This window comes from Podarcis melisellensis (genome assembly GCF_964234715.1).
Source record: "Podarcis melisellensis genome assembly, chromosome: 11".
In the NCBI taxonomy this organism is placed as follows: domain Eukaryota; kingdom Metazoa; phylum Chordata; class Lepidosauria; order Squamata; family Lacertidae; genus Podarcis; species Podarcis melisellensis.
The window spans coordinates 27,539,293-27,552,042 of NC_138543.1; the positions used below are offsets into that span (position 1 = coordinate 27,539,293).

Sequence of the window (12,750 nt, forward strand, 5' to 3'; positions counted from 1 at the left end):
ATGCTATCACAAAAGCTGAATGATATGGTAAGAAATCAGATCATAATGCAATGAAGAAAATGTGAGCATTGCAAACAAAAATGAAGAGAGTGAGTCTGACCCTCCACCCACCCGGAAACAAAGCAACTAGTGATGTAAAGTTACCCATTAAGTAGCCATCAGAAACATTTTAACCTGCACTTAGCATAGTGGCTATTTGTGTTGCATTTTAATCAGGACTTAAACTATTTTGTGATGAGCAATGAGGTAATGCCAGACAAAGGTGCAACTTTTTAAAATCAGAAATACTTTTGTTTAGTAAAAGAAAATGAAAACTTACATTTTTCTTAACATTTCATTTGGAAAATGAGATAAATGTAATTATAAGAAAAATATTTATCTAGTTTTATTTAGATTATGGCAGAACAGCATCGACAGGGTGCTGTTTCAGAACAGCATCAACAGGGAAAGATACACGTAAGGATAAAAGAGTATGAAAAATAAATGATTCATCAGCAGTGAAAATAATTATGCAGAGTTATTCTTTTTCTCTTAAACTGCACAAGGGCCCTTGCAGAAACATGTTATTGCAGTTTTAACTACTGCAGTTTAGATAAGTGTATATGACAGTATTACTCTTCTGGTTTAATATTTTGAGTTCTGTAGTATTCAGCACTTTGTAATACATGCTTCTTTTCTCCTTCTAGCACTATTATTGCAGCAGAAGATAGTAGAAGCTTAGAAGAGGAAGCTATTGAGCTTGAATTGACTGAGCAGAAAATAAACATGATGGTCCTGGATATCTGCCACAAACCAGGTGGCAGTGAATACCTGAGGCAAATTTATCACATCATCCAGCTCAATGAGGTAGGGAAACGGCCTTTTTTACCGAGCAATTAGGTGTGTAGTGGCCTGAGGCAGCGTCTGCTGGCAGCTAAGGGTTAGTCAAGGAGGTGATAATGCTTCGTAAAGTCAATACCTAACTCGATATTGCACTGTCTTAGACTGTTCAGTTTAAGCTTTTCTTGCATCTATTTAGAAAAGGTTACTTTAGAAAAGGTTACTTTAGAGGAAATGATATCCCTTTTATTTATGTATTTGAACTGTGGCATGCTTCATTGGCTTTTTTTCTGAGTTGTATTTCACAGATGACAGGGATACATTAGCAGTTAAAATATTAATAAATTAATAGTATTACAAAATCAGCCACTTTTTACTTTTTATAAAACAGTACGAAAAGTAATAACTAATTTTCAGTAATTTATGAAAAGAGAAGTTAAACATGAATTTGTACATATAGAACATGTAGACTAAATTTAAAACATTTTCAAAGTAAATGCCCTATTTTACATTACCAACCTGGAATCAGTGAAGGTACATTTTACCAATGTATGAGCACAAATGTTACTAATGTAGAAAATGCACCTGCAGAACCAGAAGTACATAAAGCTCCTTCTCTTCCTGATCAGCCTTTGGATGCCATTTTCTTTGTTTACTAAGAAAACCCATACCTACATAACACTGTCAATGCTGACTCTGCCTGATGCTTCAAATTCATATGCATAATTTTACAATTGACCAATACAACTATGACCTGCTAATGGAAACATTTGCTAGCTTTAGATTATGTTTGCTGTTTGCTTCAGTTCCTGCCTTTTAGGACTCTAATGGCCATCAAAGGTTAAAATCTGGAGCATGAATTAATCAAAATAATTCTCACTTTGTTAATCACTTGAGAAGCTGGAAAAAGTAGAATTTGCCTTTTGATGTCATACAAGCTTGTCATGTCCAATTTTGATTTGGAGAATATAGGCAGAATAAAAGTGTAGGCTGGTTTTAAATGTAATAGTCTTATGAGTTTTTGATTATGAACATCCACAATCTTACTTATCCCCTCAGTGTTGTTTCAGACCCAGAAAGTTAGTTTTGGACATTTTTGCTATCATACGCCAATGCTTACCCTGAGGGAAATGCAAAAGCACGGTCCCATTCTAACAATGGGATATGAAATCCTAAAAGTATCAGTTGAATATTGATACTCCATGAACACCCTGTTCCCTAAGATGTAAATAACTACACATTGCACAGGATATTGGTTTGGGATCAAATAAGGGCACAACTTTATTGGTTACAGATGTGAGGTTTGGCCATAGGCATTGTGGTAAGCAACGCGTATGTCATTCCCGCCTGTCCGCTTGGAGTGTTTCTAAGGCTGAAGCCGGTCTAGGTCAAATTGGGGCGTCCCCCAAGTGCTTTCTGATGGAGGAATGGCCCCAGCCCCCTTCTGGGCATCAGACAGAAGCTGCTACTCCTGGATTCTTTTAACAGGATACCCTTACCCATGGAGGGGCAGGCGGAGGCTACAACCTCCCCTCCAACCACGATTAGGCTTACCCAATGCCTGTCCACCTTACGCAGTTGTGGCGATTGCCACAAGGTAGGCGAAAACCCAAATGGCGATGCCAATTTGCCAAGTGGGGAAAATTCCTGCTCGGCCTCTAAAAAATTAGGCAACTGACGTTGTCCATAGCAAGGTCGAAGCATCTAAAAGGCCCTGCCAGCCGGGCATTTAAACTTTCCCTGGGCATGGTGCCAAGGGCCACAATTGGTTGGTTGATCCCATGTCCAGAGGAACGCCCCCTAACTCCTGCTGCCATTGGCCCATTTGGCAGCAAGAATACAATCTGGCCTGTGATAGGTCGGTTTGGCAAAGAGTCCTGGGCCCTGCCTGAAAAACTGCCCACCTGAAAAGGGAGCGAACGGACTTAGCTGAGAAGTGGCATGTGGAAGAACAGAAGAGCTAAGAAGAGAACTTCTCAATTGACTTGAGGAAAGTGTCATTATACTTCTTGCCTAAATGAGGTTGGCCTCTCAGGTTTTTCTGACTATAGCTGTCCATATGGGTTTCTCAGAAGAGAGATAATGGCCCCTTCTTAGGTCTCATCCAGACTTCCTTTTGTGCTGTGCCTTCCAGGAATAGGTCTGCACTTTCCAGGTCTGAGTGGTTTTCTTTTGTCCCACTGCTATTCCCAGAAAAAACGCCACTCAACACTGAATTGGAACAAATGGCATTCAGGTTTTTCCTGGTTTGCCATTTGTTCTGATTCAGTGGTAAACAGCGGATTTTCCAAGGGAAAGTGGTGGGACCATAAAACAAAAACAAAACTGCTTGAACACAGGCCTGGAAAACACAGGCCTGTACCTGGAAAGCGCAGCACAAAAGGAAATCTGGAAGAGCCCATACTCTGAGTCTCCTTTGATATCCTATGAGGCCACTCTCTGTTTTTCCTGCTTGTGTCCCTGAAGGAACTGATTATGACCAACTCACTCATCACTAGGAAGTTCTACATCCCATAGCATGGGAGCTACATTAGCTATTTCCAGAGCAGGGGTCTGCATAGCTTGCAAACTGTGAGGTCTTGGTCCATCTTGTCTTCCACATAGGCAGAGGAACTGTGAGGTTATTTCTCATAATCAATATACACACATTTTCCCCTGACCATTGTTTTCAGTGCAGTGAAATTCTATTTGAGTATTACTACAATGGACATATGGAAAACAGATTGTATGCCACAAATAATTAATCTAAAAAAAAGCATTCGCTCAAAAACATATCAATTGAACCACCAGATGTTTAGTTCAAATTTTGAAATGGGTCTTTTTGAAATATTTAATATTTTTATATTTAATATTTATAGAGTAGAGAACCTACATTATTGCATAAATCTGTATGTTCAATACCGTGTGAAACATATGTGATGTAATATATCTGATATGTAATTTGACTCTCAAACACTATTCAGTGAATGCCCAAATTTTGGGACCAGTGGGTACATTCTGAATTTTAAGGATGTCGTATGGGCACCAGTAATAAAATGGCTACCAGGGCAAGGAATAGCACAAAATGGCTACCACATCTAAAAGATCGGGGGGGGGAAGAAACAGGATCCCAAAATGAGCACAATTTATATGAATCTTGGCTTCTTTTTTAAAGGAATATTTGAATGAACAGCTGTCTTATGAGGAATCTTCTGAAGAAAACAGGTCAAGCATTAGACCTTTAAACATGACATTCAGAATCAAAGAACAGCATCCTGGTTTTGACCCTTTCCAGGTGCACTGCCTGTATTGCACTAATGTGTTAGAAAAGGTTAGTGATTATTTTAAGCATTTTCACTTCCAGTTGAGATAAAATATTGCATGAAGTAATTGCATGAAGTAATTGCTACCAAGAAAAATGAAAATCCAGTCAGATGGTTTCTGACAGCTGTGATGTTGTGATAAAAATATACGGACAAAATCTAATAATTTTCACTTCCCAAATACTATACTTTTCCCCTGTATATATGCCCCCTCTACAACTTATCAGTAAGCTCCAAAAATAAAGAACTGTTGCTGTATGTCATGGACTGTTTGGACACAGAGGAATGGTGGGAGGAACCAGCTGGGGAACCACCAAGAGAAGAAGGCTTAGAGTCTGGGCAGTGGTGATGGTGATGAGTGGTCAGAGGAAGAAGAGGGAGAAAGGTGGGAATAGATGTCAGAAGCTGAAGAAGTAACAGGGCTTAGTGAGCTGGGAGAGTCTGTGGCAGAGAAGAAGAGATGAGTCAGGCTGGGGAAGCGTAATGGGTGCCTCGCCCTCCTACTGTGACAAGCTCCCCTTCCCCCATCTTAAAGAACCAGAAGAGGCATGGCTCAGGTATCTGATTATTATTTTTTCTGCTCTGCAGTATGGCAGCTTTTATCCCAATAGGTCAAGTGTCCTGGGGAACCAATAAGATCCCATCAAGCCATACAAATAATAGCTTGTTGCTAAATGTAGACTGAGATGCAAAAGCTTACCTGAGAGCTGTCTTAACATGCTCTTTTGCATACTTGGGGCGTAGTTTGGAAAGGGTTTCATGCATAAACATACACTACCACATGTGGGTTGACCTTTTTGGATTAGGGTTACACTTGGCTCCTTTCAAATATCGTGTAATGGTATGGAAGTTGCATTAAGAACATGGTTCTCTTTTCATATTTCCTCAATCACATAGCCAAATTTAATTGGCTGAATGTGTTGTCATCACAGGTATTATATGACTTTGATTCTGTGAGAGATTTTGCAGTCAAACCTAACAATGCATGCTTATGCTAGCTAGTAAATGAAGGGTTTAAGGACCATAGAACTGTAAATTGCTAGAGAAGGCTTGGCTATGTCATGCCACCTTACCTTTGGGGGGGGGGGGAGAGAGACAGAAAGACTAGTTTCCTATTCCTCTCTTTCTCTCTCCTCTTTGAACCATGTACAGTGGTGCCTCGCAAGACGAAATTAATCCGTTCCACAAGTCTCTTCGTCTTGTGGTTTTTTCGTTTTGTGAAGCACGGCTATTAGCGGCTTAGTGGCTATTAACGGCTTAGCGGCTTTAAGAAAAAGGAAACAAACTCGCAAGAACTCGCAAGACGCTTCGTCTTGCAAAGCAAGACCATAGGGAAATTTGTCTTGCGGAACGACTCAAAAAACGGAAAACTCTTTCATCTTGCACGTTTTTCGTCTTGCGAGGCATTCGTCTTGCGAGGTACCACTGTAATGGACCAGATGTTTGAGGCTGAGGCTTCAGACGACATATTTGAGACTAGCTTCTGTATTTTGTAACCAAAAATACATTGCCTGTGTTGTTTCTGCTGTAGCGTTGAATAATGCATGAGAGCTCTGATTATTGTGAGTAAAGCATTTAAACTTACTTAAGGTTGTAGTCTATTAACTCTGAGAGAGGTGGAGCCAGGGAAGCACAATTGCTTAATACTGGAACATTTTATGATCTAACAACCTATATTTCCCGTGCTTTGAAAGCACTTTAGATATTTCTGTGTAAGCTCTACTGGAGGCGCTTTTGGCTAGAGAGTGAGTCAAGCCCCCCAGGCTTTTTAAATTCACCCAGTCAGCTATTTTTCTTCTGCAGTTTCCCACAAACATGGGAATTCAGGTATTCCCCAGTTATTTCCCAACAGATTCACCAAAATTTCCCAAGGAAGAGGACCAGCTTTGAAATAATTCCACCATAGTATCAATGTAAAGGGGAAATGAGAAAAATTGGGGGGTGGGGGTGTCAGATTTCCTAAAATCACCCTTTTGCTACAAAAATACTCATAGGTGAAATTCAACCATCAATCAATGCTTTTATATTGGAATTCAATTTTTAAAAATAATAACCACATTAATTAAAAGTTGTCCACAGAGCTAATTAAGCTATTGGCTTCAGATAAATTCCTCTTAATTTGGAAATTTGACTTTTTTTATTCCATGTGGTCCTAACTAAGCAATACTAAAGAAAGGAATTGCTTGTTTTTAGATAAGAGAGTAAAAATTAAACTAGGTCTTAATTTGTAATGCAGATAATATTTTTATCATGTCTGTTACAGCTCCCTCCTCCGTTCATTAATACTGTAGTAGCACAAGACCTTCAAATGCTGACAACTCAGGGCAGAATTTCTTTGCTGTGTGACAGGACTGCAATGCTCTATTAACTGCAAGTGACAAGCAATAGTTAAATTGGATTACAGAAACTTTTACTGTGCTATCTTCTTATCAGCCTGTGGACAACTATCAAAAAAATTAATTAGTTTTTGTTTTTATTCTATTTTATACTGACAATCCAAAGATATATAAAATAGCCTAATATATCAATACTATAAAATACAACCACAAAATAATTGAGATTGCAAAGAACTATATGGACCCACTTGACTTTAAGAAGCCCTATTCAGAGTGGGGAGGCAGGTAGTAAATAGCTGTAGGATGGTTTCAATGGTGATACTTCAACTATGTCCCCATTCCCTAGTTAATTCATTTTGTATCCTCTTTAATGGTATGTAGACACCAGTTCAAAGCATTTGTTGCTCACCCAGACTTTTAAAAATGATTGCATCTCTGTATTTGGTACTCTGCTTATGGGGTGCTCCCACTGGCAGAAGGCAGTGAGTTGATTTTTGCCAATTTTGTCTCCCTATGTAGTAGTAGTAGTAGTAGTAATAATAATAATAATAATAATAATAATTTATTTATACCCCGCCCATCTGGCTGTATGAACTGTATGAAAGGTAATGTTGTGGGCTGCAAGGGGAATCTGGAAAAAAATCACCTTTACTCTGTGTCACCATTGGGAGTCTCGGCTGGACAGAACATACTTCTGTGAATGAAAAGAGACTGAAGCCTTAGTTTTTTATCTTGCTGTTGTTTTAAATTGTGTTTTTTCCCCTTGGTGTGGATGTTTATTGAACTGCATGGACCAATAATCTAATTCAGTGTGAGGCAGAATTCTGCCTTGCTTCCCCCTTTGTTTCCCAGGCTTTGGAATGCCCTGGCAAAAGCCCTGCAAGATCTCACAAGAGCCCCCAGAACCCATGTGCTGAGCATCACTTGCCTGATAAGCAAGGCAGAGAGCTCTCAAACTCTCTGCCATTAAAGGCCTGCTCAGTGTGCCAGTTTCAGATGGTGAAGATACTCATGTGGGGTGGTTCAAAGGGGACAGTTCAAGTATATGCATTTTTGGAATGTAACTCATGCACAAGATGCGATTGTACTCTATTTCATGCAATAACCTCATTCCTCTAGCACATGGGTAGGCAAACTAAGGCCCAGGGGCTGGATCCAGCCCAATCGCCTTCTAAATCCGGCCTGCGGACGGTCTGGGAATCAGCATGCTTTTACATGAGTAGAATGTGCACTTTTATTTAAAAATGCATCTCTGGGTTATTTATGGGGCATAGGAATTCATTCATCCCCTCCTCCAAAATATAGTCCAGCCCCCCCCCCATGGTCTGAGGGACGGTGGACCGGCTCCTTCTGAAAAAGTTTGCTGATCCCTAGCTAGTAAAATCTGTTTTATGGAAAGAAGAGAAGTAGAGCAAAACAAAGATAACAGTACCACTGCATTGTTGCTAAAACAGGTGTAATTGACCTATGTGAATCAATCCCAAGGGACTCTGTCATGGATTTCATTCATGGCTGGGACTGTGTATGCACTTTGGCATTTGAAGTGCTGTATCTTATAGTTTCTCAGGGTTTCCCAAACATGGGTCTCTAGTTGTTTTTGAACTACAACTCCCATCATCCCTAGCTAGCAGGACTAGTGGTCAGGGATCGTGGGAATTGTAGTCCAAAAACAGCCGGAGACCCAAGTTTGGGAAACCCTGATTTAACTGAATGGTTACATTTGTCAGCATGGAGAAAAGTGCTGCAACTGGGAGATAACCTTATGTTGCAGCAAACCTAGTCCTCCTCCTCAAGTGTAGCCTTCACTGAAAGGGATGCTGTGTGCAGTGCAGTGTTTTTCCAGGTGCCTCTGCATTATACAAGCCTTTCATCTCTCCATCCAGTATGTCATAATTACATGCACTTTTATATTTAATAATATAATTAAAGCTATGTAATCACAAGTTTTGCTTTGTATGTCATACTTTCTTGTGTATAACAAGTGACACTGTTTATAGAAATTTAGGACAGTTATCTGGTGACTGGGCTGTCTTACAAAACAGCAGATAAGTAAAATATCACACTAATTATGAAACAGCATTCACTCCCAATTCCAGTTACATGGAGAGTTTCTTGTTGATAAGGTTGTGCTGATGGTAAATAAATAAATAAATGTAAATTGCTACAATACATAAAAAGTTGACAATTATTTTGTTTTTGTAACTGATATCAGGATTTCAGAGTAAGTGGTTTGGTAAAATGCTGTTAACAGTTGGAAGAATAACTACTCAAAAATTGATTTATCATTATATAAAGAATGGCTACATCCCCAAATGGATTTATAAATTAATTGGTGTCTTATTAGAATAAAACCCTTCTTCCCTGGGCATGATTGATGCTATCTGTCTAAGTCCTTGTTTCAGCCACCCCCCTCCTTAGTTAGTTTATCACAGCTGGAGCTTTAATTTACTGATCATATTAACTCTGATTAATAACTAACAATACCTTCTTCTTATATATCAACAGTCTACCATTACTGAGTGCAAATGGGACTGGTCAGATTTGCTGCAGAGTTATCTGGGACTAAATAAAACAACCTTCATGGCACTACTGGAGCACAGGTAACACTTTTTGGGGGAAAGATAAAAATTTCTCTTGAGTTCTGTAAGTTTTGTGTTCTGTGCAAAGCAACTTTGCAAATAACATTTAAACTGCTTGCCTAAAGATTTAATTTGAAGTTCTGCTTGTGTTGTGATGCTTTTCTGTCTTCCTGTTGCAAGTTCCTTGTGAACTTCTGAAAAGATGCTACTGAGGGCCACAGGTCCTCTGTGATATTGTGCAATGTGTTGTGGGGGCTGAAGTTGGAAGGTGGGAGTATCAAGAAATTGGAAACCCACCCCTTCCACAAGTAAAGGTGTCTTCTGATCATAAAAGGGTCTCTCTCAATACAAAACTAAACAAACAAACAGTGGAAAAAATAAACATGGAAGGGTTCTAAAGGGTTATACAGGGGGCATTTACATCTATGTGCAAGGACCATTGAGGGACCCCTTTTTAGGGTATCCATCTACATTGCCTGACAAGCCAGTGGTATCTTATGTGGCATAAGAAATTGAAGTCAGAAAAGTATATTATGGAGACCAAAAAAATGTATGCATCAGTATCTTCAGTGTATAATATTATTTCCTGGTGTTGGTGTGCATGAATGAGCTTATATGAATGAATTGGCATGAAAGGAATGTAGTTTAAGTATGTCTATAAAGAGATTGTTTGTAATAAAACAATGTGATTGTTCCACTGTGGGCAGAATACTTAATTTACATTTAACATGTTAATACAAGCCGCCAAAATTATGTTGAGTGAAGGTGTGACAAATGCTGCAAGTTCTGTTTATGGTGATGAAGCATATTTTTGTATTATATATAGTATTGTAGAGAAGCAGGAGTTGTGTGAGGTATGTTCCTTACGAAGAAGTAGCTACAATTACCGTACATCCTGGCCCAACTAGTGCACTCACTAAGATGAGCTGTTTAAGTGCGTTTACGTGAAGGCTATGGTACATTAATCTCTGTTTGAGAGCTTAAGGCCTCAGAAAACAACCCATTTGCAAATGGTACAGAAATGAGTGCTATATTTGTGCTACATTCTGCTGCGTTTCTGGAAATGGCTTTAATGTCGTGTGAAAGCTCAAACATAATGTGGAAGTCAACAGGAAAACATTGGGAAAATGGAATAAACTGCTGTGTGAATCCAGCCTCAGACAGCATGAGGTTTATAACTAAAGCAAAACTTCTAAATTGAAATGTGAACTGCTGTTGAAAACTTGAGCTTGGAAATCATAATTAATATGTGTAAAATGTGATCTGATTTTCAAACTGCAGTTTTTGAAATTGTGAAATAGCATGCCCCCTCCCCCCGTTTTGATATGTTGTAGGGGAGAGTTGACCAAGTAGTTTCAGCTGTTCTGAATTAGCTGTGTTTTTAAGTCCTAGGTTTCTGCTGGGGATTACAGAGAATTGTGTAGCATTTAGTAAAACTGTTGTCCCATATATTATACAGTATATTTACAATGGATGCTGTTGGAAAAAATGGTAATGTATCTTTCAGAAATCAGTAGTTTCAAAATTGCAAACTGGAGCCAGGTCACCTGTAGAACTTTAGAATGTAACTAATATGAAGTAAAATATTTTTCTTGTTTAGAGTTATCACAGAGGAAAACTGAATAAATCATGTATATTTTTTAGTGGATACACAGACAGCATCTGTTGTGAATGTTAGCCATATGGCAAGCTATTTATGGAGGAAATGTTTACATTTATAATGTTTATTGTGTTGTTGATTATCCATATATTCAGAAAACGGTGTTCTAAAATCTTGTTCCATCAAGAAGCTTAAAATCTCTTTTATTATCATGATTTTGAGCAATATATGAGCAGGTTTAATTGAGCATGCAAAAGTACCTTTTTATGGCATCTGATGTGTTAGCATAGCATGATGAAGTGACTCTCAATGAGTCTGATCTGTTTGTAGAAAAAAAAGAGGTGCCACATAGCCCACCCCACCCACCTTATAAAGTAATAGAGTGGTTAAGGAATATACTAAAAAGAGCCTTACTTGTCACAACCAACAAATTCAAATTAGGGATGGGTACAAATTCAGAACTGTGGGAGCTGATAATATTGAACTTTACCAGTATCAACATTCTCAACTGAATAACAAGCCAGCCCCAGACCCTTCCAGATTTGGGCAAATTGGTGGAACAGTTAAGCTAAGGTTTTCTAAAACAAACAGGCAGACAGACAGACAGACAAACAAACTGAAACATGCACTTTGGATTAAAATAACCAAACTTGCCATGGGCATGTAGTAATAAAGTTTAACATTATCTGATGTGGATCCACCATTAAATCCACTCCTGTTTTGAAATAAACAGGTTTAAAATTTTATACTGTTTGTTTATAAATGAATAAGAACACAAGACGATCCTGCTGGGTGGCCCATCTAGTCCAGCATTCTGTTCCAGCAGATGCCTATAGGAAGCCTGCAAGCAGAATGTAAGCACAATGCACTCTGCCCACTTGTGATTCCCAGCAGGCCATTTTATTTTCATTGAACTGCTGGGCCCATAAAAATCCTGTTGGTGCCCCTTCTTGAACACCCGCTGCTTGTTGATGGTGTTTTTCCTTACTTCTGATGGCATCTTCATGTTTCTGAATCATTCTGTCTACTTTAGGTCCATCCACTGCTTCAGAGCTGAAAAGTTATCTGTCAGCCTCATTGCACCTCCGTATCATTTCACTGGGGCATTTACTGGTTACTGGACCTGATACTGTGCCATGACAGAGAATGGGCACTTCATTTAGCATGTCAGAAACTATGTCAGAAAATCACCATTTTATACTTCAAATTGGGCAAAATAAATACAGTAAATGGACAAAAGTACGAAGATTCACAAAATCTTTAGGGGTATGTGTACCCCTTTGTCCCTCCCAGAAAAAATCATTGGTTATAGGACAATAAGCATTCATCCTGATTTCCTTGTGGGGTGTTTACAAGTCTTCCCATTAGCTTTCGTTCATCCCAGACTTCTCAGAACATTACTTTCCAAACTGCTAAAAGTAAAATGAGTGTTTGCCATCACTAATCATATGACAATATTTTATCAAACTATGTAATATAAAACTAACACTTTCTTAAAGATCTCTTCTGTTCTGGTCTAAGCCCTTGTTTTTCTGCACTGACCCATCTGAGCTTTAGGAAGCACAGTGTAGTCCTCTACGAATTGATGGAAATTGTTCATTCCCAAGACCCTGTTGGTCATGCTCCAGGATGTCCAGCACTACCCTAAATTTGGAAAAAAAGTTCATGTATAAGCTTGGGTTTACTTTTCTGTGATAAAACTAATTATGAAGCCATTGTTAGATTTTACCAGTAAAGCATATTTCTTATCAGAAAAATAATAATTCTAATGGCCAGCCTTACAACAGACATAGCACATTAAAAATAAAGAAATTCTCTCACTGGTAACTCAGAAAACTAAGTGTAGCTTAGCTAATGTCATTCGTAGACTTTTGTCTTCTGATGTTTGAGAAGCAAGTTTTGTTTTGTTGCTGATTCAGAACTCCACATCTTTGGCTCATTACTTCATTGTGTGTGTTTATTGAGGGAAATGCGGTAGTTCTGTTCCTTAACAGAAAGACAAATCTCTTTTGCAATTCTTTACTCATACCTGGGAATAAGTTCCATTGAACTCAGTGAAACTTACTTCTTGAGCTGCTTGGGAAAACAATGGGATATAAATGTAATAGTAAATA

The 12,750-nt window shown here is 38.7% G+C and overlaps 1 protein-coding gene across 5 annotated transcripts in view; it reads left to right on the forward strand.

Annotated features, from left to right (window-relative positions):
* Positions 1-12,750, forward strand: part of KIAA0825 — a 189,178-nt gene that overhangs the window by 80,027 nt on the left and 96,401 nt on the right. For all 5 annotated transcript variants that reach the window (XM_081930133.1, XM_081930132.1, XM_081930135.1 and 2 more), the window contains 3 exons: positions 687-846; positions 3,974-4,129; positions 8,963-9,057. In XM_081930133.1, the coding sequence (XP_081786259.1) occupies positions 687-846; positions 3,974-4,129; positions 8,963-9,057 (411 nt within the window). The remainder of the gene's footprint in view (positions 1-686; positions 847-3,973; positions 4,130-8,962; positions 9,058-12,750) is intronic.